Source organism: Canis lupus, chromosome 17 (genome assembly GCF_011100685.1).
Source record: "Canis lupus familiaris isolate Mischka breed German Shepherd chromosome 17, alternate assembly UU_Cfam_GSD_1.0, whole genome shotgun sequence".
NCBI classification, from domain to species: Eukaryota; Metazoa; Chordata; class Mammalia; order Carnivora; family Canidae; genus Canis; species Canis lupus.
In genome coordinates, this window is record NC_049238.1 from 30,350,998 (window position 1) to 30,378,588 (window position 27,591).

A 27,591-nucleotide genomic window follows, 5' to 3' on the forward strand; every position below is an offset into this window, starting at 1 on the left:
GGGGTGTGTAGGGCGGCTAGTGAGAGAGACAGTCCCAAGCAAAGGATCATGTAGATACTATATATGTTACTGCCTTCATCCTGTTTTCTTGTTCCTTGATTTATTGGCTGACTCCTTGAACATGGTGAGGTTAGAATATACATTCCCCCATCATGTGACTCGCACTTCTCAGAAAGGCAAGCCACAGAACAATTTTATCTAAACCTGATGTCATGAGATTCTAGAGTCTGCTGTCATCACATTCTGTGCTGTTGCCGTGTTAATTACACATGCAACTTAAGTGTTCAGTCTTCTGACCTGTTCCACCTACACAGGGCATTTTATGGCTTAAGGATGATGGCTTAGGAAGGAAAGGAGAGATTTAATTTGGATTAAATTCAATATGGGAAAATGCTTAAGGTAAGCCTTTAAAAAGAAAAGAAAAAACACCCCACTCTTCCCATGTTTCATGTGCTAATAGCGAGAACATGGACATGTTCAGAAATCAAGCTTTAATGCTTTCTTTAGTTTCCCACAGTAACTGAATATCTGGACTATGGATATTTATCTGAAGTATTCTCTCCAGAGAGGTCTGCTTTATCCATGGTTAATATTTTAAAATGTATTAGTCAACAGGGCATAGATTTATTCTACTTCACTCCTTTAAATATAGTAGTTCCCTGAATCTTTAAATGGTCTTCCTAAGGTTTAATTGTTTGGGCAGGTACTACGTAGGTAGAGATAATCTTTTAGATTAGGGCATTTTGGGGGGATACATCTGTGTGACCATCAATTCAGCTGTCATAATTTTCTCATTCCCTATTGTTTCCATATTGATAAAGTGCATATTACTCTTCAGGAGTCTTGGCAGGTCTCCACCTCTGCTCCCTATTTTTTCCTCATTTGACACTTTTTTCACTCTAGCCACTACAAAGAGGATGAGAACTACCAACTAAATTATCCTGCAGATCAAGTTCCTTCAGACTCCCTGCACCATGGAACCTCTTTTACTCATCGAACTCTATCTCTTGATCCTAAAAGAGCTCATCTATCTGCAATATTTAATGTCAGTTCACGTAGAGAAAGTAAAAATTTATGTTCTCCATCAAATGCATCTTTCTTTGGAAGAAGACATTCTTTATTTGCCAAATTACAGAAAAGCAATATTTTCCCTGACCATCAACAAGGTAGAGCTAACTTTGACTTTCAAGAAAAAAGAAACTCCAGTGATTCGAAATCGTCCTCAAACCATCGTGGCCTTAGATCCCAAAGACTTTTCTCTGCCCCTAAACTAAGTATAATCTCCTGTTATGATATTGCTGGTTTTTTTGATCTTCAATCAAGTGGGCATAACATCTTTAATCCAGATGAAATAGTTTCTAAAAACCCAAGTATTAGTGGTGCTGAAAAATACCTAAGCTCTCGTTCTTCTGGATATAATATTACACATTTTATGAGTTTGGGAGCAAAAGCTAATCCTTCAACCTTTCCGAACACCATTGGTGGAAACACCTGTCAACACAGCACAGCAACCATCCTTTCTCTTCCAGCTATTATTTCCTATTCCTGTCAACAAAATGAAACTGCCACCAACATTGAAGAAAGAGGCCAATTAAGGAAAGTTTCCCTTCATCCTGGTTCTCAAAGTCACCGTACAGATCATTCTCTACCTGTGATTCAGCAGCATCCCTCTCAAAGAGTAACTTCCCCTGTTTTGTGTAATGTTGGATTTTCTTCACTTTATAAAAATGCTACTCGCTTTATTCCACCTCAGAATGATGTTGCTTCAGATTCCTTTGAAGATGAAAACATTGCTATTTCATCTCAAGATGAAGACAGATCTTCATCTATTGCAATTCCTAAAATAAGGTCACCTCAGACTTTCCCCTCTCTTAGAAAGGTAGCTCAAATCAGAAATTTTTCCACCAGACACACTGTAGAAGTCACAGCTCAGCCCTCCTAGAAGTCTCCTATCTCACTAAGTTTTACTGCCTTTTCGAAAAAAAAAGACTTCCACTTTGCAGTCTAAATTTAATTTTAATTGCTGTATTTTTTTTTTGAAAGATAGCTTATTGACATCACTGGAATTTGGAAGTCACAGATTATTAATCTGTTTCAGGCTTTTAACAGATTGACTGCTGACAGGTTGACCTGTCTCAAATTTCTGGATGACTATTGTAATATTTTGGTGGTCTGAAAATAACATCAAGCACTGATATAGAAGTCTTCTACATGTGTGACATTCTCTGAGAGTTTTTGCATCTTCTTTTATCCTACTCTAGTCATTACAGACAGTATTCCTATGTCATCTATAGAGCTATATTAAGTAATTCACAAATTTTCATTTATATTGGCCTTGTTGGTACATTTCTCATGCCAGATAGCCCACTGACAGATATTTTTACTAATACAGGGATCAAATTATAAATAAAAAAATATTATAGTTGAAATATGTAGAATATATTGTAGAATATATGAAATTTAATATAGTTAAAATTGGTATTTTAACTAAAAAATTTTAATGCACATTTGTATGTGCACGTCTGAGACTTCAGAGAACTCTGAGATCAGAGGTAATAAATTCATATATTAGTTGTTATTTTTCAGAGTGAATATTTTTCAGTTTTTCTCCAAAATTTTTACTTTAAAAAACTTTTAAATAAAATTTTTATTTTAAAAAGTATCTCCCAAAATTTTATTTTTGCATAAATATCTTTCAATTTTTTCCATTATATTAAAGTTTACACATATATTTCTCAGAACAAATAATGAAGGAAAAATGCATATGAACAATTAAAAGTACTTATATTAGTATATAGTTGGTCCTTGTAGAAGGAAGAAATTGGCATTATTTTCAATTATTTATCATGATAAAATGCCCCCTAAACCTGTATCATTGGGCTAAGATGTTACTTTTACTTTTGTGCTTTTTCCACCTTTTAGCATGTGTCTTAAAATTTTTTTTCTACTTCAGTGTTTTAAATTGTAGTGAAATACAGATCACATAAAATTTACTATCTTAACCATTTTTAAGTTTAGTTGCGTTAATTACATTCATATTGTTATGCAACCATTATCATTATTTGTCTCTAGAACTTTTTTCATCTTCCAAACTGAATTCTGGACCCATTAAACAATCACTCCCCTTCCTCCATCCCCCGAGCCTCTGGCCACCCCTTTTCTACTTTCTATGTGAATTTGATTCCTCTAGGTACTTTAAAAGAAATGGAATTATGTGTATTTGTCTTTTCGTAATGGCTATTTCACTTAGCATAATGTCCTCAACGTTCATCCATGTTGTAGTTTATGTCAGAGTTTCCTTCTTTTTCGAGGTTAAATAGTATTACTTTGTATGTATATATCCCATTGTACTTATTTATTCATCTGTTGATGGACACTTTTGTTGCTTCTACCTTTTAGCTATTGTGAATAATGCTGCTAGTGGGTGTACAAATATCTCTTTAAGACCCTGCTTTCAATTCTTTCGCTTGTATATTCAGAAATGGAATTACTGGATCATATGGTAATTCTATTTTTAATTTTTTTGAGGTACTGCCATTTTTTTCAGGAGCAGCTGCACCATTTTATGTTCCCCCAAGAGTTCACAGGGATTCCAGTTTTTCCACATGAATGCCTACACTTGTTCTTTTCTGTTTTTTTGACAGTAACCATCCTAATTGGTACAAGGTGGTATCCCGTTGTGGTTTGCATTTCCCTAATAATTAGTGACATTGAATATTGTGCTTATTGGCCTTTTGTATATCTTCTTTGGAAAAATGTCTACTCAAGTTCTTTACCCATTTTTTTAATTGGGTTGCTTGCTTTTTGTTGTCAAGTTACAGGAGTTCTTAACATATCCTGGATGTTAGCTCTTTATCAGATATATGATTTACAAATCTGTTCTCCCACCATGTGGGCTGTCGTTCACTCTGTGATTATGTCCTTTGATGCATAAGCTTTCATTTTAATTTTGATGTCTAAATTCTCTATTTTAATTTTGGTGCCTAGTTTATCTATTTTGTTTCTATTGCCTATGCTTTTGTTGTCACATCCAAGAAATCATTACCAGAAACAATGTCATGAAGCTTTTCCTCTATGCTTTCTTCTAAGAGTTTTATAATTTTAGATTTTACATTTAGTAAATGATCCATTTTGAGTTAATTTTTAATTTTTGTATAGAGGGGGTCCAGTGTCATTCTTTTGAATGTAAATATCCAGTTTTCCCAGCACCACTTGTTGAAGAGACTACCCTTTCTCCATTGAATGGTCTTAGCACCCCTGTCAATAATTATTTGACCATATATGTGAGAGTACTTCTGGGCTTTCTATTCTATTCCATTGATGAATATATCTGATTTTATGTCAGTCCACATTGTTTTGATGTAGCTTTGTGATAAGTTTTAAAATCAGGAAGTGTGAGACTTTTACCTTTATTCTTCTTCAAGGTTGTATAGGCTATTCAGGGTCCTTTTAGCTTCCACATGAATTTTAGAATGGATTTTTCTCATAACACAAAACATTGTTGAGATTTTGAGAAGGATTATACTGAATCTATCAATTGCTTTGGGTAGTATTGACATCTTCACAATATTTGTCTCCAAATCCATGGTATGGGATTTCTAATTGTGTCTTTAATTTTTTTCATCAATGTTTTATAGTTTTAAGTATACAAATCTTTCATCTCCTTTGTTAAGTTTACTCCTAGGTATTTTATTCCTTTTGATGCTATTATAGAGTCATTTTCTTTGTTTTTAAGATTGCTTCTCGTTAATGTATAGAAACAAAACAACTGAGTTTACAAGTTGATTTATAATCTGAAACTTTGCTGACTTTATTAATTCTTACAGTTTGTGTGTGTGTGTGTGTATGTGTGTGAGAGAGAGAGAAATCTTTAGGATTTTCTACATAAAAGATCATGTCATTTGCTAAGACATTTTATTTCCTCCTTTTGATTTAGATGTCTTTTATTTCTTCTTTTTGTCCAATTTCTCTGGCTAGGACTCTTAGTACTGTACTGAATAGTAGTGGCAAAGGCAGGCACTCTTGTCTTATTACTGATGTTAAAGGAAAAGCTTTCAGTCTTTCACCATTGAGTATGATGTTAGCTATGGGCTTCTCACATATGGCCTCTATTTAATGTTGAGGTTGTTTCTTTCTATTGCTGGTTTGTTACACATTTTTGTTTTTGTTTTTAAGTAGGCTCCACACCTAGCATGGAGCCCAGTTTGTTACACATTTTCATCATGAAAGAGTGTTGAATATTGCCAAGTGGGTTTTTTTTTCTGTGCCAGTTAAGATGGTCATGTGTTTTTTTTGCCCTAATTCTGTTAATGTGGTGTATCACATTGATTTTCATATGTTGAGCCATCCTTGCATTTCCACTTGGTCATGGTGTATAATCATTTTAATTGTTTTCAAATTCTGTTTGCTAACATTTTTTTTGAGGATTTTTGCATCAATAGCCATCAAAGATTTTGGTCTAGTTTTCTTATTCTGTATTTATACAGGTTTAGGATCAGGGTAATAATGACCTAATAAATTGAGTTAGGAAATATTCCCTTCTCTTCAATTTTTTAGGGAATTTGAGGAATACTGGTTAATTCCTTAACTGTTTGGTAGAACTTAACGGTGAAGCCATGTGGTCATGGGTTCTGTCATCTTTTGTTAGATTTTTGATTACTAACTCAGTCTCTTTACTAGTTATAGATCTGTTCAGATTTTCTGTTTCTTAATTCAGTCTTGGTAGGTTGTATGTTTCTAAGAATTTGTCCATTTTATCTAGGTTATCCAATTTGTTGGCATATTATCTTTCATTATACTCTCCTATAACTTTTTTATTTCTGTAAAATTGATAGTGATAGTTCTCATTTCTGATTTTAGTTATTTGATTTTCTGTTCTTTTTTCATAGTCTAGCTAAAGGTTTGTCAATTTTGTTGATCTTTTTGAAGAACTGTTAGTTTCATTGATTTTCTTTTTTAAAAAAAATTCTGTATTATGTTCATTTCTGCTTTAATCTTTTAATTTCCTTTCTTTTGCTAGCTTTGGGTTTAGTTTGCTCTTTTCTTAGTTTCTTAAGCTATAAATTTAGGTTGTTGATTTGATATATTTCTTTTTAATGAAAGCATTTATAACTATGAATTCCCCCCTTACTACTTCTTTCACTGAATCCACATACATTTTGGTATGCTGTGTTTCACTTTCTTTTCACTCAAGATATTTTCTAATTTCCCTTGTGATTTCTTCTTTGACTCATTTGTTGTTTAAGTGTATTGTTTAATTTCCACATATTTGTAGATTTTCTGGTTTTCCTTCTGCCATTGATGTCTTCTTTCATTTCATTGCAATGAGAAAAGATGCTTTGTATGATTTTAATCTTTTAAAATTCATGAAGGCTTCTTTTGTGGTTTAATATATGATGTATGCTGGAGAATGTTCCATGTTTACTTGAGAAGAATGTGTATTCTTCTATTGTTGAGTGGAGTATTCCATATATGTCTATTAGGTCAAATTGATCAATAATGATATTCAAGACCTCTGTTTGCTTATTGATTTTTTTTTATGGAGTTGTTCTATCCATCATTAAAAGAGAGAGATTGAGAGTCTACTGTTACTATGTTACTGTCGATTTCTTCCTTCAATTCTGTCAGTGTTTGCTTCACATATTTAGAATGGCTAGTATTTAGTGCATATATGTTTATTATCATTACATACTCTTGGCAGATTGAGTCTTTTATATTATGTAATCTCCTTTGTCTTGTGTAAGTTTCTGACTTAAAGTCATTTTGTTTGATGTTAGTATAGCCAACCCTATTTTATTTTGTTTATTATTTACATGAATCATCTTTTTCATCTTTTTATGCCCAACTCATATGTGTCTTCAGTTCTAAAGTGAGTCTCTTATAGACAACATGTAGTTGATCCTGATTTTTAAAAATCTATTCTACCAACCTGTGTATTTTTATTGGGGAATTTAATCCATTTATTAAATTAATTACAAATTAGTTAATTGGTAATTTAAATGAATTACTAAATAGTTATTAATTTATTTTGTTTTTTTTTAAAGATTTGTTTATTTGAGAGAGAGAGAGAGAGAAGTATGAGTGGAGGGAAAGAGTCTCAAGCATACTTCCCACTGAATGCAGAGTCCAATGTGGGGCTGAATTTCAGTACCTTGAGATCATGATCTGAGCTGAAATGAAGAGTCAGATGCTTAACCAACTGAGCCATCCATGTTCACCCCCAAAATTATTAATTTAAATTGATTAATAGAGAATAACTTGGGGCACCTGCGTGACTCAGTGGTTGAACATCTGCCTTTGGCTCAGGGCATGATTCTGGAGTCCCTAGATTGAGTCTCACATTGGGCTCCCTGCAGGGAGCCTGCTTCCCCCTCTGCCTCTGTCGCTGCCTCTCTCTCTCTCTCTCTCTCTCTCTCTCTCTCTCTCTATGTGTGTCTCTCATGAATAAGTAAAATCTTTTTAAAAAAGAATAATTCACTTTTGCTATTTTACTATTTTCTGTATGTCTTCTATGCTTTTGGCCTTCATTTCCTGTTACTGCCTTTCTTGGTATTTACTTGATTTTTTTGAAATGACACATTTTGATTCCCTTCTCATTTCCTTTTATGTGTCTTCTGTAGATATTTTCCATGTGTTTACCATGGGCATTGCATGTAGCATCCTAAAGTTATAACAATCTATTTTAAACAGCTACCAACATAACTTCAATTGCATAGAAAAACTTCTCATTTAACAGCTCTACTCATTTAGTTATTGATGTCAGAAATTATATCTTTATATATTAAATATATATATAATGATAAATTTATCATTATTTTATGGTTTTCTATTTTAAATACGGTAAGAGAATAAAAAATGGAGTTCTGAACCAAAATTATAATACTGGTATTTATATTTATCCATGTATTTAGCTACAGCAAAAAACTTCATATTTTTTCATATGACTTCAAGTTGCTGCCAATATCCTTTCATTTCAACACGAAGGACTCTCTTTATCATTTCTTGGAGAACAGATCTAAAGATAAAGAACTGCCACAGCTTTGTTTAACTGGCATTGTCTTAATTTTTCTCTTATTCTTGAAAGACAGTTTTGCTGGATATAGAATTCTTGGTTGACTGTTTTTTTTTTCCTTTCAGCACTTTAAATATATTATCCCACTGCCTTCATGCCAGAAGTTTTTTTTTGCTAAGAATTATATTGATAATCTTACTGGAGATCCCTTATATGAAATGAGTAGTTTTTCTTTTGATGCTTTCAAGATTTTTAAGATTTGTCTTTAACTTTCTACAGTTTGAAGGTGTGTCTTTGTTGTAGATTTCTTTGAATTTATCCTACGTGGAATTCACTGAGCTTCTTACATTTGTATATCCATATTTTTCTCAAATTTGGGGGAGTTTTTAGGTATTATCCCCAAAATAAGCTCTCAACCCCTTCCTCTCTTCTTCTTCTTTTGGTATTCTAATAATATGTATGTTGGTCGTTTATGTTATTCCAGAGTTTCTTAGGCTCTGTTCACTTTTCTTCATTTCTTTCTTTTCTTTTTTTCTTGGCTTTTCAAATTCAAGAACTTAAAATCTGTCTCCAAGTTTGCCAATTCTTAATAATGCTTGTTTGAGTATGTTAATTCCCTCTAGTGAATTTTTCAACTTATTTTATTTTTTATGCTCCAGAGTTTCTGTTTGATTCTAAAAAATAATTTCTAGTTCTTTGTTGGTATTCTCATTTTGTTCATATATTGTTTTTCTGATTTCTTTTTGCTCCCTTTCCATGTTTTCCTTTAGCTCTTTGAGTACACTTACAAGTATTATTTTAAAATTATTGTCTTAATAAGTCTAAAACCTGTATTTCTTTAGAGTCAGTTTCTGGAAATTTATTTTATTCATTTAAATTGTCCCTCCTATCCTATTTCTTTGTATGGTTTGTGATCTTTTGTTCAAAATTGCACATTTTGGAGTGCCTGCATGGCTCAGTTGGTTAAGCGTCCAACTCTTGATGTTAGTTCAGGTTTTGATTTTGGGGTCATGAGTTCAAACTCCACAGTGGGGCTTCAGCATGGAGCCTACTTTAAGAAAGAAAAGAAAATTGCACATTTGGAAAAACAGCCATATATCCTAGCCTTTGTTGATTGGCTCCATGCAGCAGAAGAACCTTGCTAATTAGCCCAGTGTTCTCAGGTGTTTTCTAGGCACTAGTTTTCCCTGGACCTGTGTGTGTGTGGTTTTTCCCCTCTCTAATTATCCCATATACATGACTGTTTTAAAATATCTTAATTTCAGTGAGTCTTACCCCGTTCTTAGATGTCTCATTGTATTTCTCTCCGTATAATCTCTTGTATTCTTCTCCCCATAATGTCTTGTATGGAGTCACCCATGAGTTTGTAGGACCCTTTGTAGTTCTCATATGCCACAGTACCTGCTACTGCTTTCAACCACCTCCAATCTGATATTGAAATGATGCCTTCATTTCTGTCTGAGCTCTGAGGCAAGCAAAACAGAAAACAGTCTTTCAGGAAGCAGTTAGACATGCTAAAACATTGCAAACAAGTTCCACTCTTTTCCTTCTGTCCCAGGGGAGGAGCTGGGAATTGGAAACTTTCCATCTATGCAATATGACGCCAGAGGTGAGGCAAGGATGAACAAAAATACTATGAAGTTTCCTACCATTTTGAGTATGGCTTTTTCTTGATTTGGCATTCTCTTGGTTGCTGCAAATCCTTGACTGGCTTCTAAATCTCCCACAAAGCTGTTTCAATCTGTCTATTGTTCATCTAGTGTTTCCATGTAGAAATGAGGGCCTAGAGATTCCTCTGTGCTATCTTGCTGACTTCAGTCTCCCTTGGCATCTATATTTTTTAAAAATTGGGAAATGAGGTATTGGGTAAAGCTGAGCAAAAGATACTAGATCAGGGTGCCTGATATAGAGAGATGGCACAGTACTGTAGGTAGGCCTATTCTGATGCAACGCAGATTGATTTTGTAAATACATCACCTTATTTTCATAGAAAATAATGTCATCTTCCCTTTAAATTGTGCAGTGATACCTTCAGAGATGCTGTTGTTGCCATTGAAGTAAGCAATTGATTATGCAGAAGAAATGAAAGGATAAGGGAAATGGCATAGTACTTATTCAAATTGGGAGCAGAAAATAGGGCCAGAAAAGTATACGAAATTCCAAATGCTTGTAAGTAATTTTAACATTTAAGGATGAATCTCTCCAGACCTGCTTAAACACTGTGGGAAAATTCTGTTTTCCCACAGATAGGCTATGAACTGCCTTTTTTTTTTTTTTTCCCTACTACAAATCTAAGCTCTAACCCCAAATTAATACATATGTTTGAATTTTCCCAAGCCTATTTAGATATGCCCTATTTTTAAAATTTGCTTTAAAACTTTCTTATAATTTTTGATAAATGCTCAGTAATAGGTAGAAGATTCTTGTGCAAAGGAGGAAAACACTTGAGTGTTTCTAAATGTGGAGAAAAGACTAACTTAATGTTCTCTTTTGTTTTATTGGTCAGTTTGTCTATTGTTAATACCAATACCATGTTGAATTCTTACAGCTTTATCTTTTATATACTGTAGTCCTGATAGCTATTTTTTAAAAGTGTCTTTGCTCTTCTTGCACTTGCCCTTCCATATTAATTTTAGAATCAGGTAAGTTCCATAGGAAAAACCATTTTGGTGTTTTTTTTGTTTTTTTTTTTTTAGATTTTATTTTTTTATTCATGACAGACACACACAAAGAGAGAGGCAGAAACACAGGCAGAGGGAGAAGCAGGCTCCATGCAAGGAGCCTGATGTGGGACTCAATCCCGGGTCTCCAGGATTACACCCTGGGCTGAAGGCAGCGCTAAACTGCTGGGTCACTGGAGCTGCCCCCATTGTGGTTTTGATTAGAATTGCATTAAAGTATAGTTAAATTTGGGGCCATATGAAATTGGTTTAATGTTAACTTCTCTTATCCATGGATATGGTATCTTTGTCCATTTACTTAGATATTCTTTATTGCCCTCAGATAATATTTTTGTAATTTTATATAGAAAAGTGAAAAAAGAAAAAACCTATGTGGAATTTTTTTCTTAGGTACTTTATATTTTTCCTGTAAATGTTTTATGAAATTAGATTCTCTAACTTGTTTTATAGATATAGGGACATAATTGATTTTCAAAAATTGATCATAAATGTTGATTAGTTTTATTTACTTATCTGTAAATTCTGATGGGTTTTGTATTCTATTCCATAAACTCCGAATAATAATAGTTCTGTTTCTTCTCTCTCAATTCTTATAATTTTTGTTTTCTTCTAATATTGTGCTAACAGGACCTGTATTACATTGTTGAATAGAAGCAATATTAAACATTCTTCTTTATTTCTTATTTTAAGAAGAATGCTTCTAATGTTTCACCATTAAGTGTGAAATGTATTATAGTTTTGGCATATAACTTTTTGTTCAGAAGTCCCCTTCTACTCCGTTTATGGCTTTGGTATTTCTTTGTCCTAAAATAGAACAGAATTTGTTGAAAAAAAAATTGGTAACCACTGAAATGATCATGCAATTTTTCACATCCTATCTATTGTGCTAAAGAAATGTTCTAGGGTTAAACTGTGCTTGTAATTCCTGGGAGAAATCCATTTTGGTTATGATGCATTCTTTCATGTTTGTTACAGTTTTTTGATATTTTTGATGTCTTTGATATTTTTACATCTATATTTATATATGAAATTGGTCTATAATTTTCATTTCTGCTCTTGTCCGGGTTGGATTTTGGTGTTAGGTTTACCAGCTTCAAAAAATAAGCTAAGTGGTGTTCCTTCCCTCTTTTTGAATTCCTTAGAAGAATTTGAGTAAATCTAATTCTTTGGATATTTGGTAAAATTCCCCATGAAAAAAACTGACCCTCTCTCTTTATCTCTCAATCTCTGTCTCTGTCTCCCTCTTTCCATGTGTGTGTGTGTGTGTGTGTGTGTGTGTCTGTTGAAATAATATATAGAATCTGGCTTAATTTATTTAATGGCTACAGGAATACTCACACTTTTTGGGATTTTTTTCTTATAAAAATAAAATTTTTATTGAGATATATTCATATACTTTAGAATTCACCTCTTTAAAGTATACAATTTGGTGGGGGGTTAGTTTATTCATAGAGTTGTAAGGCCATCCTGACTAATATCCAAACACTTTCATCAGTTAAAAAAAAAAAAAAAAAGGCTATGTACCCTGTATCCACACATTGTCTATTTCCCCTCATCCCCAGGCCCTGTCAACCATTATTCTTACTCTCTGTTTCCATGGCTTTGCTTAATCTGTACATTTCATGAAGTGGAATCTTACCATATGTGGCAGGCCTTTCACTAGGCATAATGTGTTCAAAGTCCATTCATGTTGTATCATGCACTAGTACTTCATTCCTTTATATTACCAAATAATATTCCATTGTTTACTCATTTTGTTTACCCATTTGTCCGATGATGGGCATTTGGATTGTTTTCATTTTTTGGCTATTAGGAATAAAGTTTCTATGTACATTCCTATACAGGTTTTTGTGTGGACATATGCTTTGAGTTCATTTGGGTGTGTACTTAGAAGTGTAATTGCTGAGTCATATGATAACTCATGTTAAACATTTTAAGGAACTACTGAATTGTTTTCCAAACTTGATGTACCATTTTACAATCCCATGAGAAATATAGGAGGATTCCAGTTTTTCTACATCTTTGTCAACAGTCATTGACCTAGGAGGTTTGAAGTGATATTTCACTGTGCTTTTGATTTGCATTTCCCTAATGACTAATGATATTGAGCATCTCTTCATGTGTTCTTTGGCCATTTGTTATCATCTTTTGATGAAATATCTATTAAGTCCTTTTTCCACTTTTAAATTGAATTATTTGTTTCTTATTATTGAGTTGTAAAGGTTCTTTATATATTCTATATCAAATATATGATTTTGTATTTTCTTCCATTTTGTGAATTATCCTTTCATTTTCTTGATGAAGAAAATTTCCTTTGAAGCACATTAGTTTTAAATTTTGTAAAATCTCTTTTGTCTATGTTTTCTTTTGTCACTTGTGCTAGATGATTGCCTAGTGCCTGGTCACAAATATTTGTTTCCTTCTAAGAGTTTTATAATTTTAGCTCTTACATTTAGGTTTTTGATACATTTTGAGTCAATACTTACATATGGTGTGGGGTAAAGTGTCAACTTCGTTCTTCTACATGTGGGTATATATTTGTCCTAGTACCATTTGTTGAAAATAAAATTGTATACTCCACTAAGTTGTCTTAATGCTTTTGTCAAAACAAATTGACCATAATCATAAAGGTTTATTTCTGGACTCTTAATTTTTAATAGACCCTTCCTTAATCTCTATTCCATATGTCTATCATCCTTATGCCAGTACTGTCTTGACTACTGTGGCTTTCTAGTAAATTTTGAAACCCGGAAGTGTGAATTCTCTAACTTAATTCTTCTTTTACAGCATTACTTTGGCTATATTGGGTCCCTTGGATTTCCATATGGAATTTAGGATCAGCTTGTCAGCTTTGGGGGGAAAATATTGTCAGCTGAGATTTAATAGAAGTTACTTTGAATCTGTAGATGAATTTGGGAAATGCTGTCATCCTAACAAAATCTTCTGGTTCATGAGCATTATATTTCTTTTCATGTACTTAGATCCTATTCTTTAATTTCAACAATTGTTTGATAGTTTACAGTATACAAGTCTTGCACATAGTTTGTTAAATTCAATCCTAAGAACTTTATCCATTTTTTAAAAAAAGGTTATTTATTTATTTGGGGGCAGGCAGAGGGAGAGAATCTCAAGCAGAATCCCTATTAAGTGCAGAACCCAGTGTGGGGCTCAGTCTACCACCCATAAGATCATGAACTGAGCTGAAATCACGAGTCAGACACTCAACTGACTGAGCTACCCAGGTGCCCCAGAATTTTATTCTTTTTAATAATGTTGTAAGTGAAATTGTTTTCTTCATTTCCTTTTTGGATTGTTCATTGCTAGATGTATAGGAATACAATTGACTTTTATAAGTTGATCTTGTATTTTGCAACCTGTTGAACTTGTTATTAGTTCTGATAACTTTTTATGGATTCATTAGGATTCTATATGAACAAGATGATATCATCTGTGATTAGAGATTACTTCTTTTCAATGTGAGCACCTTTTATTTCTGAACAAATTGATTGTTTCTTTTTCTTGAACAGTTTTAGCCAGTTACATTTTTCTAGATGATTGCCTTTCATTTCAAAGTTTAAATTTATTAGCATAAAATTGTTCATGGTAGTCTGCTATGTAAATCCATACTCTATTTGTAGTAACAATGGTTCTTTGTTTCATTCCTGATGGTGTTTATAATGACTTCTGCTTTTTTTCTTTTTTTTTTTTTTTTACATTCTCTTACATGGGAGGTGTATTTTTTTAAATTCTTTTAAAACTTTATGAAATACAGAGTACATGTGGATAAGCATACAAACAACAAGTACACAGGTAGATTTTCAAACTGAATACAATGGTAAAGTCAGAACCCATATTTAGAGACTAAATTAATGGATTTTCAAACTGAATACAATGGTAAAGTCAGAACCCATATTTAGAGACTAGAGATAATATTTAGAATATTATCAGTACCTCACATATTCCCATCATTCTTTCATTCAGTCACTCCCTGGCACCAACAGTATAATCCACCTTGATTTCTAAATGCATACATTAGTTAAAATTATGTTTCTACTAATATAAATAACACACTACATACTTATTTGTGTTTAGCGTCTTTCAGTTGACGTTATCTTGTGATATTCATCCATTTTGTTATGTGTGGTTGTAGTCCATTTATTCTCACTACTAAATGCTCTTCCATTGTGTTACTTTACCACAATATATAAGCTTCCTATTCCTAACAGGCATTTGGTACTTTCCAGTTATGGACTATTATGATTGGATAAACATATGTACACATTTCTTCCCTCACCTGAAGGTAACTATTATCCTGAATGTATAATCTATATTGTTTGTTGCTTCCTTTTTTAATATACCATTTTATTGCATGTATATGTATATGCCTTAAGATGCACATTTAATTTTGATTTTTTTTGAAAGAGGATTGTGTTGTGTATAGTTTTAAGAGCTTATTTTTCCACTTAATAATAAATTTGTTAATATTCCTCCATATTTTGCACATCAGTGTATTTCTTTCATTTTGATTTTTGTATAGTATTCATCCACTCTTTGATGGGCATATAGGTTGTTTCCTGGTGTTTGCTATTTGAAAGTACTACTGTCTCTATTATACATACCTTTTTTTTTTTCCACATCTGCAAGAGACTAGGTTACTAGGTCCTAGGGTATGTGAAAGTTCAATATTAGAAGATAACTCCAAAGTGCTTTCTCAACTGGCTTCACCAGTTTGCATTCAAATCAGATCCTGTGGATTGACAGTCCCCAGCATTTGCTATTGTCAGACTTTTTACATTTTGTCAATATTTCTTTGTGGTCTTTATTTGTATTTCTCTAATTGCTAGTGAACATTGAACATCTTCTCTTAGCTTATTAACTGTATGTATTTTCTCATTTGGGAAACCAATATATTTATATCTCTCAAGCAAATTTCTGTTGAGTTCACTGTGTTTATTTTAGGAAAGAATTTATGTGTTCTTTGTATCAATGTTTTCTAGTTGTGTGTGTTTCAAAACATCAATTCCTGGTTTTCAATTTGTGTTCTTATATTTTTGAGTGTCTTTTGATTAGCAGCAGTTTTTCATTTTAATATAGCCAAACTTCTTAATCATTCATAATTAATAATCTTTTATAATTAATGTTTTCATATATTGGTTAAGAAAATTTTTTTACTCCAAAGACTAAGGTATTCACCTATAGTTTCTATTTAGGGTTTAGAAAATTTTAACACTTAATTCCTTCCACACTTATTTTTATATTATATGGTAGAGATTCAATTTCATTGTTTTCCATAGGAATTTTTTTTTCGGGCCCATTCCCTTACTTTTCCAGTGATATGACATGCCAACTCCATCATACACATTTCCATATATGTTTGGATCTGCCTCTGGCCTCTTTTATTTCATCAGTCACTCATCTGTTCTTATAGATATTGGCTTATATTTTAAAAGAATTACTCTGGTTATTATATAACTTTCAAGAGATTTGATCATTATTATTTCTGCAATTTTAGGTATATTACAGCTAATACTGACACAGAAGAACAGAGTTTTCCAGTCTCTAAGGCATTTAATACACACATAGAGGAATTAAATTTAGATGTCCTTCTTCAAAAGGCTGATAATTTACGTATGAATGAATGTGGCAAGATGGAGAGTTTTGAACTACTTTGTGATCACAAAGAAAAGGTAAGAGATATGAGACAATAATGTTTATATAGTTTTAATTTTTAATCTGCTATCCCATTCACGGTATGACTGTTAACAACTGTGTTACAGTTTACACAAGCTAAATAGTTGATGCAAAATATTTCTATAATCTGACTGAAATCTTTAAAAAATAAATTATAGGAATTTATTAGGCCCTAAGATCATGAAAATGAGACCCAGATGTATGATTATACACATCTATCTTTATTTGATTCTTATTAATTTGCCGTATTTAATACATACTTTATAACATAAAGAGTAAGACCTACTGCTTCTGTTGGGACAGGAAAAGCTACATATTAAATTTTCTGCCTTAAAAACAAACAAAAATAAATAAATAAATTTTCTGCCTTATAGTTATAGTGTAACTAATAAGCCATCAGTATTTCAGTGTATTTCTACTAATGATCATTTTTTAGCATTTATCGTTGGACTGAATTGGGAAAGCCCATCCCTCCCACTACTACCACCAAAAAGAAAGGGAGTGAGAGAGAGAAGGAGGGAAGGAGTGAAGGAGTGAAGGAGTGAAGGAAGGAAGGAAGGAAGGAAGGAAGGAAGGAAGGAAGGAAGGAAGGAAGTTCTCAGTATCCCACTGAGCAATGAATCTTTCCTTCCTATGAGCAATTTAAGTCTTAAACCCTTTGCGTGAGGATTTAGCAACTCTAAATACAAAGATTATGATTATAGGTAATTTAGGTTAGAAATGTGACTGCTCTTTTGACTATATGTGATCTATAATGCTCACTGGGGCATTATATTGAAGGTAGTAATTTAGAAAGGAAAATAAGAAGAGACTACAACCCAGGAAAAACTTAAAGATTCTGGCACCTATCAATTCTCTTCTATGTTGTAGAGCTAGTATCTGGATAACATTCATTAGTTTTAAGATCCAAATGTAACTCTATATTAAATCATATTTTGTAGTCATGAATATTTGAATTTAAAATGTTATATGCACATGAGTAGATTCAGTCATCTATAAATTCCAGTTCACCAGCCTAAATTTTTTAGAAGTTGTACTGCAAAACATTCATATAGCCTGGCCAAGTTACTGAGTTAATCTAATATACAGTTCTATCTTTTCTTTTCAGTTTAGAGATGAAATAGAGTTTACTTGGCGATTAACTCGTGCTTATGGAGACATGTATGAGCTATCTACTAATGCACAAGAAAAGAAACATTTTGCCAATATTGGTAAGTATTTTGTAAAGATTGATTATCCTCAAATGACAATCATTATCTATAATAACCTATTAATGAATTTTAATTAAATTTAAATTATCTTAGCTAAAACCAATATGTTTTATCTATTTTAATATATCCTAGTACTGAAAAATATACAAAGCCTAAGGACAGAAAGGTTTTTTTAGGACTAAGATATATATATATTCTTTTCTTTAAAAAAAGATTTTATTTATTTATTTGAGAGGAAGAGACAGAGAGAGAATACACAGAGACAGAGGGAGAGGGAGCAGACTCCCCACTAAGCAGGGAGCCCAAGCAGGGCTTGATCCCAGGACGCTGGGACCATGACCTGAGCCAAAGGCAGATGCTTAAACAACTGAGCCACTCAAGCACCCCAGAAGTATATATTCTTTAAAAATGTTTGAGCATATTAGAATAGGCAACTGTAAAACTCAAATTTCAGATATTAAAGTTTATAAAATCACAGAAAGGCAAAACATTTAAGAGGTAATATATGAGGAGCAATAAGAGGCAGAGGATAGCTGTCTTCAGCGGAATTAAAATAACCCTCCTTGGGATGCCTGGGTGGCTCAGTGGTTGAGGGATGCCTGGGTGGCTCAGTGGCTGAACAGCTGCCTTCAGCCCAGGGCATGATCCCGGAGTCCTGGGATTGAGTCCCACATTAGGCTCCCTGCATGGAGCCTGTTTCTCCCTCTGCCTGTGTCTCTGTTTCTCTCTCTCTGTCGCTCATGAATAATAAAATATTTTAAAGAAATAAAAATAACCCTCCTTGATTCCATAAGGTAGAACTTTATTTGCTGCAGAGAAATAACTACTCAGACTTCAGTGCTTTTTTTTTTCTAAATTTATCTTGATAAAACAAAATTAGCCTTGAGTTGATCATCAGTTAAACTAAGGGGTACAGTACATGGTATTTCATTATACTATCCTTTATACTTTTTTGTGTATTTTTGAAATTCTCCATAGTAACAACAAAAGAAAAACACCCAGAACGTCAAATCTCTTATGCATATATGTCTCACCTTGACTCTCACCTAATATCAAAACTCTTTCTTGCAAAAATCCCCTTAGCTGCCGTTTCTCTGAGTTTTAGCAGAGTAATCTGACATCAAAACTTATTTAATTCTTATTTTATTCCAAACTTCCCCTTTTCCAAGCTTACTTTCTCTAAGGTAGCACAAGGAAGAAACAGCAAAACATGATGATACTACAGACTTCATTCCAATCTCATTCCCTGTCATTTTTATTTCCAAGAAGGAAGGTAGTATCTTCAAACTCCTTGTAATTATATTCCTTCTACTTGTAGATTCTCTTTTTTTGCACAAAGAGAAAAAACTGGCTTATGTTCGTATCTACTGAGAAAATCACAGTATCAGTATTAAGTTCTTTTTATTTCCCATAAGCACCTCTCCTACCCCGGGCATCAGGGCTCCTCCTATGTGTGATAGGAGGTAGAAATGATAGCAAAATCACACGTTCTCAGACTCTGGATGAACTGATAGCTCTGTGAGGGGAGCACTATTATAGAAGTAACCATACACTTAAAGAAGCGGATGGAAACCCACCATGAGTAAAAGAGAATGCAGGATGCTAAGAGTAATAACAGAAAGAATGTGATGGCAGGGGCCAGGAGTCTTTCCTGGGGAAGTAAGAGTTTCACATAGGTGATATTACTTGGGATCTCTATTTTTAAATGGAATAGAAGTTTGATTGAGTTAATGTATGAGGTGATAAAAATGAAAAAAGAAATGAGCTGGAAGGAATCAAGGGACAAAATGGAGCATAGATTGGAATATGATATATTTTGAAGAGAGAAACATTTAAAATATCAAGAAAAAAGAGTGAAAGCCTCAAATGCATTTGTTCAGATATTAAAATATATTAAAAATATTTTTTGTACATTTAAGAAATATTTATGTGAAATTAGTGTGTCCAGGAACAATGTTAAAATGAGGAGGTGGAGGGAAAGAGAAGGGAGAGAGGAGGGAGGTGAATATGATTAAGAGGATGCTGTGCTAAGGAACTTACTAGATAGATCTGCATGGAGACAGCCCATCATACTTAAGGGTTCAGGTCATAAGTTCTTGGGAAAGGTGATGACAGAGTGCACTGAGCTGAGACCAGTGTTAGAGGACACTGGAACTCAGCGTGAGGGAGGACGAAGTGCTAAATGTTATTCCTCATAATAGCATATTTAAAATTGTTATACTAAGGGCAGATGTGATCACTGGGGAGTGCAGAATTCTTTCAGAGTCCTCAAGCTGGGTTGTAGCTGCGGTGCAGTACATCTTTTGAAGTACTCTGATCATGATTTGTATTCCAAATAAAATATGAATATTATATCTAAAGGAATATTATTATAATTTCCAGAATTAAATAATCAATACAAGTGCCTCAAATAGATCACAAAGTATAATTTTGTACAGAAAACAGCTTTCCTTTCAGACTTCAGCTGCAAAAATGAGACTACCAAACCAGTCTATATACTACCCAGCTTCCTTTTATATTCTCAGGGTAGTGGACTCTCCTCTATGTTAGGCTTGTGGTAGTGCACTAAAAGCTATTTTTGTTCCTTTGGCAAAGCAGCTAAAATGTTGGTTATGTTTTTAATATTTAAATGTACATTTTAAACTATGTTTTTCAGTCATTTACTTAAAAGATACCCTTTTAATATATGTCTACAATGTAATATCAGTATTAAAACACTTCACTTTTTAATTTTTTCCAGTTTAGATAGATTTCTACACAGAATGGTTCTCTTAATGGATAGAGCTATAAAATACAGAGTGTACCACCTTAACAAATTAACAAATAATATGGTTTAGAATAAAAGATCTTTATTTATAAAGATTGTCTCAACCACTTATTTAGAAGAACATTTTTGCAGATCACTGGATGTTCTCTTCAAGGCAACAACAGAAAAATGGAACAAGGTAAAAGGAGATAGCATAAAACAAAGCAGCCCCTTTTTGAGAAGGATTTTCAGAATGTTCAGTTTTGTTGCAAGAATTTTGACTTTTCAGGAAAATAGACAAACCTCTATCCAAAGTAATTATGACATTATGAAAGTTATCCTAAAACTAAGTGAAATGATTTGGGAAGATTATTTATGTACAGAGCCTGTTCATTATTAATAGTGCATGATTAGGTAAGCACTTCTCTGGGAAGCCTTCCCTTTAGATTGAGTTAGTCACTCTCTTCTCTGCCATGCTTTCTCTTTTTTCATCTTGCTTTTAATTTTTGCATGTGTTTTATTTGCTTATATACCTACTTTCTACTAAAACGTGAACGTTGGAAGTCAAAAACTGTGTCTTAATTTGACTTTTTATTCCCAGAGGTTATATGGCACGTACAAAGCACGCAGTAGATGTTGGTTGGGTTAATTACAAAACAATCTCTTAAATTAATACTTTTAAATAATGACTGAATGACTTTTCTTGCACTTGGTTACATCACTTAGTCCAGTGAGCTTAAAACTTGAGCATACAGCAGAATCTCTAGAGGCTAGTTAAAACAGATTGCCGAGACCAAACCTTGTTATGGAATGAGTCTCCCTTGGAGCCCAAAATTTGCTTTTCTAACAAGTTCCCAGATGATGCTTCTGGTCTTGGGACCATATTTTGGGAGCCACTGACTTAATTCAATAATCCACCTCCTCCCCCACCAACTCACATGAAAGTACTAAACATAAGTACATTTGTCTTTTCAGGAAAGACATTAGGAGAAAGAGCTATTACTAGAGCACCCACGAATGGACATTGTCACTTGTGGTAAGTACAAAGAACTTATCCAGTCTTTTAAATTCTCATAGGCCTCAACCTAAGTTACAATTGATTTTTAAGATATTATTGACCCATTTAACCTGTCACGTTCACTGAAAAGTATATTTAATAGATAGCACAGTAACTATTCTTATTCTCATGTGTTTTGCAGTATGCATATTCTAAATATATCCAAAGTAAACTTTCATTGAAGATTTCATAAGTGAATCTAGCAAGCGCAGTGCCTTTGAACATGTTAAATTCTAATTAAATATAATTTAACTTCTTGTTTGAAAACATACTGAAGTGATGTCCTGTTTCTAAATGAAATATAGGAAGAATGCTTCAAAGAATAAAAGCACGTCACTCATTTCTTATACCTTAATGAGTCCATGTGTACAAATTCTATAGGTCAAAGAGAAGCCATTTTTAATATAAGAAATATAATAGAATATAAGAAAGCTCAAACAAAGGGAATTCATTTGGTAGGTGAAGATCCTTGGGGAAACAAATTTATTCTTGAATATGTTTTGTTTTGGATCCTTTTTATGTTTAGAATTATAAAACACAAATAAAAAGAAATATATCATTTTAAATTAACATCCTGTGGCTGCGTTTTTACAACATCTTTTAGTTCCTTACAGCAATACAGGTACGTTAGGTGCTAGGAAGATAATGATAAGTTAATTTATGACCCTTCTCTCAGACCTAGGTTTCTGGAAATCCACCCCTTCTCAGGATTCTTGTTATTCTTCTGAAGCACTTTTAGGCACAGTCTCTCTCAGAATGGCTCCCATTCTGCTGGTCCACATTTGCCCCACAGGAAATTCATTTTCATTCCACCAGCTGACTCTGAAATGCAAACCAATTTTCCCAAAGCAGACCAGTTTCTTTACTGTACCACCAGCAGGGGGAGCTCCACTCACACTCTTATCTGAAAGCTTTTCTGCTTACGAGTCAAGTAACCTATTTTCTGTCCCCTAAGGGACACAAGCCAAAATAAAAACAGATCTTTTGATCTGCCCTCGTTTTGGCTTAAGATGAGGCGCAAGCCTTCCTTCTGCCCCCTCCCCTGAGAAGGTGGGAGGTGGAACCCACAGTCCCCTAACAATTTTATCTACAGGAATCCTTCTTTACCTTCTTCTTCTGTAGCCTGGAGAAGGGTAAAGGGCTAATAGCCTGGCAAGACCTGTGGATCATTTCCTTAGCATATCATACAAGAGCATGCAAGAGCATCTTGCTTTAGGAATTGGAGCACCTAATAGAGTATTCTTCTATGCCCTTGGTGCTTCTACCACAACTTTAGGAGAAAGGTAGTTTTGTAGTTAACATCCTAGTACATATCTTTAAGATCATTTTCCCAGTATGTAACAGTCTTGGCTGTTATTTCTACAGCCAAATATACCTTCTCATCTACTTTGCACATTAGTATTAATAAATTAATATATGTATGCATTCAGGTACTTCTGTTGTACTACTTTTAGTTGTAACTGCGATGAATTTGTACTGATCAAACCACACACTCCTCATCTCCTTTGATATTGGAGGTGTTTGGGAGCTGGTTGGTCAGATTTACATGCAGAATAAATTCCCAAGCCCTACTTTTAACTCTGAGCTGCTCCTCCTCACCCTCCCGCTGCATTGCTCTTCCTCTGTCGCTCTCTTCCTTCTCCCATACATACATCTGCATCCATGAAGAATCACATTTAAAACGTACAATTGATTTTAATCCTCAATCTGGGGGCATTTGTCTGTGTAAACTTCAAATTTTCATAGAGGAACAATGTTAAGTCTTCTTTGGAGGCTTCACAAGTACCTTAAAATCCATTTTTTAAGAAGAAAGTATATGTAACTCTGCCCTAGTAGGTAACCCAGTTGGCCTGCACTAATCTGGCTACTTTTCTTTTATCTTCTTTCACTTTTTGTTTTGAATGGATTTGCCTTGTTTATAACTATGTTATTTAACTCCAAGTTTAAATCTTATGGACACCCACACACCCCCACACACACCCATACATACCCACACACACACAGAGTAATGATTAGTTGTGTTACACATGATTTCTTATTCAGTATCAGTTTTTAATTTAAAGAATATTAAAATTAATCAGTTGATAAAATTTAATAAATCCAAATGGCAATATTATCTTTGTTCTTAGAATGTATTATATGTAATAAATACAAGAGTTCTCATTCATTTAAATAGTAGAAGTTTCGCATAATGAAAAAAGAGAAATTAAAACTGACTAGAGGAGCCATGGTTAAAATTTAGGTTAACTGATTCCATAATTAATTGTAAGAAAATATCATCAAAAAGTCTTTTTCAGTATTTAAGACATTTTCTCATTCATTCAGCATAAATGACAATCTATGGCTCTGGGCCAACTGCCTATTTTCATAAATAGTTTTATTTATTATTGGTGCACAGCCACTCCCCTGGATTTGTGCCTAGCAATGATGTTGAATAGTTGCAACCTTGACTATCTGACCTCAAAGCTGAAAATGTTTGCTACAAATTCTGTTGTTTTTGTTATACTCAGCCTCAAATACTTCCAGAATCAAAAGAGTAAAGTCACTGTGGATTTGCAGTTTGTTAGCTGAATAGGCCTGACCTTAATTACAAATAATGTCTTACATATTTGTTGAGCTCTACTGTTCACAAATTATATCCATATGCCTTGCAGCACATGATTCACAGAACAACCTGTTTCCATTTTATAGATAAGGATGAGCAAGGTAGTATGCCTAGGGTGTGTGTGGTGAGGGTGGGGGAGTCATGCTGAATAGTAAGCAAGAGTCACACAATAAATAGAAAAACAAAAACCAGGTTTTTTATTCTTAGATACTCAGTAATTCTTCTATTACATTATTTTTCTACTGCTTTCTCATAGTATAAATAATAAACTAATGGAGTTATTTTGGTAGTTGTGGAAACAGGAGTGTTGGTCATTTATTAAAGATATATTCAATATCAATGCAAAGAAAACACAGAATTTTTGTCAAAGCATGTATGATGAGAATGACCTCTAGATGGAGTTAATAGACCATATTGTGAAATAACATACTTTAGCGTTCCCATCCACTTGAGATGGTTTATGAAATAAAATTTTAAATTACGTTTTAAAAGATGAACAGCATAAAAGAACACACACACATGCACACACACACACAGAGAGACATAAGTGGAACTAATTGCCAGAAAAGAAGCGATGATCCTTTGAGAAAAACTGATTAGGTGAACTTTGAACTAGGGTATGTAGGAAGATAAATAATATTTTAAACTTTATTATTATTATTTTTTTATATTTTAAACTTTAAAGAAACAGACTTCAAGTGGTGCCTGGGTGGCTCAGTTAAACATCCAACTCTTGATCTTAGCTCAAAAAACATAAAAAAACAAAAACAGACTTCAAAAAAATTATGAAAAGCATAAAACTGTATGACATTATTTACAAGGAAAATGTACATATTTCATATAATGGAATTCATAAGTCATAGGGTTTTTTTTTCCTTTTTTTTTCCTCACTCAGAATAGCTTGAAGAGAGTGTGCTGAGAGAGCACTGTATATACCTAGTGGTGTGCACTAAGTCGTTCTGGTGCTAATGTTTGGGAAATAGATGATTGATCCCACCATTCTAGATTGGCAAACATAGATTCCTTTCTTTTGATTCCAGCACAAATATTTGGGTTGCTCCATAAGTCTCTGGAGGAGGAAGTTCAAAAAGATCCAACAAATTTTTCTAAAAATGTGGCGTGATTTGTTTTTTATTTCTTTGTCAGCATATAGAATAGGGCAAGTGAGCTAGTATATCTGGATTTAAACAAGGCATTAAGGTAAGTTTATGTCTAACATTCCTGTGGACAAGATGTAGAAATGTGGGCAAGTCTCTGGGTTACCCGTATAGAGAGGAGGGTTCAAGCCTCAGCTATTCAACAGAGTAACTGTTGGCAACATCTTTGTCAATCTGGAGGTGATTCTAGGGCTCCAGGTCTTCATTATAAACACTGATATGTTGTGTAAAATTGTCAGTTGGTAAAGATATAACACATATGTTTATGAAAGTTGCAAGTAACATAAAATTAGGAGGAACAGAGTGTATGACCTGGTGCCTGACCAGATTCCCCCCAGTGCTGCTGCTAACCCCGTACTACCCAGGCCTCTGCCTTCCCACTCCCAGACCAGCCATTCCCTAGCCCTGGAAATACACCACATGTGAGAAGTCCCAGCCTGCTGGTAGGGGACAGGAGGGAGTGAGGAGATGGGAGCCTTACAAGAACTGAGGCACCTGTAGGTCCTGCTCATCCCCCAGGTTCCCAGGGCAGAACTGGAACTAGGGCCCAGGTACAGCCACCGAGGCTGGGCCTGGGTCTCTCAGCCATTTGGCTTTGTTTCCCTGCCCCTCTGTTTACTTGTAAGTCTGTCAGTCTATTCCTGGGAAGCTCATTACTATGGGCCCTGGTATCTTCCCGGTCTGTCCCATACCGTTAACCATAAACTGATCTCTTACTAAAAAAAAAAAAAAAAATGACAATAGTAATTCCAAAGATCTTCACATGTGTGATTTAATAGGGATAAATGTGGAAGGAGGGATAGAGAGAAAAGCATCAAAATTTAAGTTAGGGAAAAATAGATGAAAATTTGAATAAAGCATGGAGTTTAGTTAATAATATATTAATATTGGTACATTGTAAAAATTAGGTATCAGTATTGTTTGATAGTATCAGTACACTTGTGATAAATGTACTCTAGTAATGTAAGGTGAAAACAGTAGAGAAAACTGAATATGCGTATGTAGGAACCATCTGTGCCATCTTTGCAACTATTCTATAAATCTCAAGCTATTTTAAAATAAAAGCTTATTAAAAAAAAAAGATGACCTAAGGCTTTAAGTCTGAATAAGTCAGAAAATGATAATGCCCATAACAGAAATGGGGGAATGTGGGGATGTAGTTGTATGGAATTTTGTTCTATTTTCTGGAACTCCCTAGGAGGAATGATGGAACAAAATGACAGCATGTCAAGAGAACATGGTGACCATAGCATTTCTACAAGGGAATTCACAAGTGTTTTTCCAGTAATCCTTTCCTACATGCTCAATCTCTGATGGGTGTAGAGATGTGTGTGTAAAGTAGTCTGATCATAGAATTTGTGATATCTCCTACTCTAGTTATGTTCTCAGACCACTTTTGATAGGTTGATTTGGTCTTCACTCTTGTTTCTACTGTAGCAGATTTGGTTGATTATATAGAAACTGAAAATTCAGAGGTCACACAAGTCAGCACTGAAAACTGACTGTTTTATTGGTTGTCCTAAGTTGTGTGAATTATGTGATCTTTTGTGTTCAGGAATGGTCTTACTGTTCTAAATAAAATCGTTCACTTCATTTTTGTACTTGAAAGTTATGCTTATCCACAGAAATGATGAGATAAATACCCAAAATTACATCTTCCATTTCAGCTATGACAATGAAAGTAATAATTAATACTTACTCTTAAAATATTTAGGTAAATGAATATTTTGCCTCAGACAGAAACACTCTGAAATACTCTGGAGACTTGGCACAGACAGAAACATTCTGGATATAAAAATAACATATCCCCCGATTTTGGAGTGAGCAAATTGCTGAACAAATATTGCACAGAATGTATGTCAAAGAATTATTAATGTAACTTTTAGTATTCTCAGTGGGAAAAAAAAAAAGTAAACAGTTCATGGGATGCCCTGTTCTAGTATGCAGTGCTAACAAGGCAGGATTAAAGGAATTGAAGGGAATTTTTCAGAAAAGTGTGTTCTGAAGTCACCTTTGACTTTGTTTTAGTCATGATATTTATTTTTGTTTTCAGATGACGTTAAGGGAGGCTGTGAAATTTTTATTTTTATTAAGGAGGAATAGGGATATGATGATGCAATATATTTTTCAATTTATTACTTGTGTGACTAGGCTTTTTCAGAGAGCCTCTTTGTGACGTTGATGTCAATATTGGTGTTAGCAGCAGCTCATATTTCTTGGAATTCACTCTGTGCCAGGTAGTACTCTAAGCAATTTTGTGTGTTTGAAGTGTTTTGCCCTTACAGCATACATGTGAGATGGATGGTGTCAGTATCCCCAGTTACAGATGAGGAAACTGGCCTCATGTAGTGTCAGGTATTTTTTATTTTTAGGGCCCTTGCCTCTATATGAATACTTCTGTCAAGTGTTAATGAATGATTTAGAGATATTTT

General features: G+C 33.8%; 1 protein-coding gene across 8 annotated transcripts in view; it reads left to right on the forward strand.

Moving 5' to 3' along the window:
• Positions 1-27,591, forward strand: part of RMDN2 (regulator of microtubule dynamics 2) — a 66,965-nt gene that overhangs the window by 19,240 nt on the left and 20,134 nt on the right. For 5 of the 8 annotated variants that reach the window (XM_038561293.1, XM_038561294.1, XM_038561295.1 and 2 more), the window contains 3 exons: positions 16,205-16,379; positions 17,492-17,594; positions 21,316-21,376. In XM_038561293.1, coding sequence (XP_038417221.1) covers positions 16,205-16,379; positions 17,492-17,594; positions 21,316-21,376 — 339 coding nt within the window. Of the gene's footprint in view, positions 1-253; positions 400-903; positions 1,849-16,204; positions 16,380-17,491; positions 17,595-21,315; positions 21,377-27,591 lie in introns of those variants that run through there. The other 3 variants (XM_038561289.1, XM_038561291.1, XM_038561288.1) reach the window with 2 other exon arrangements.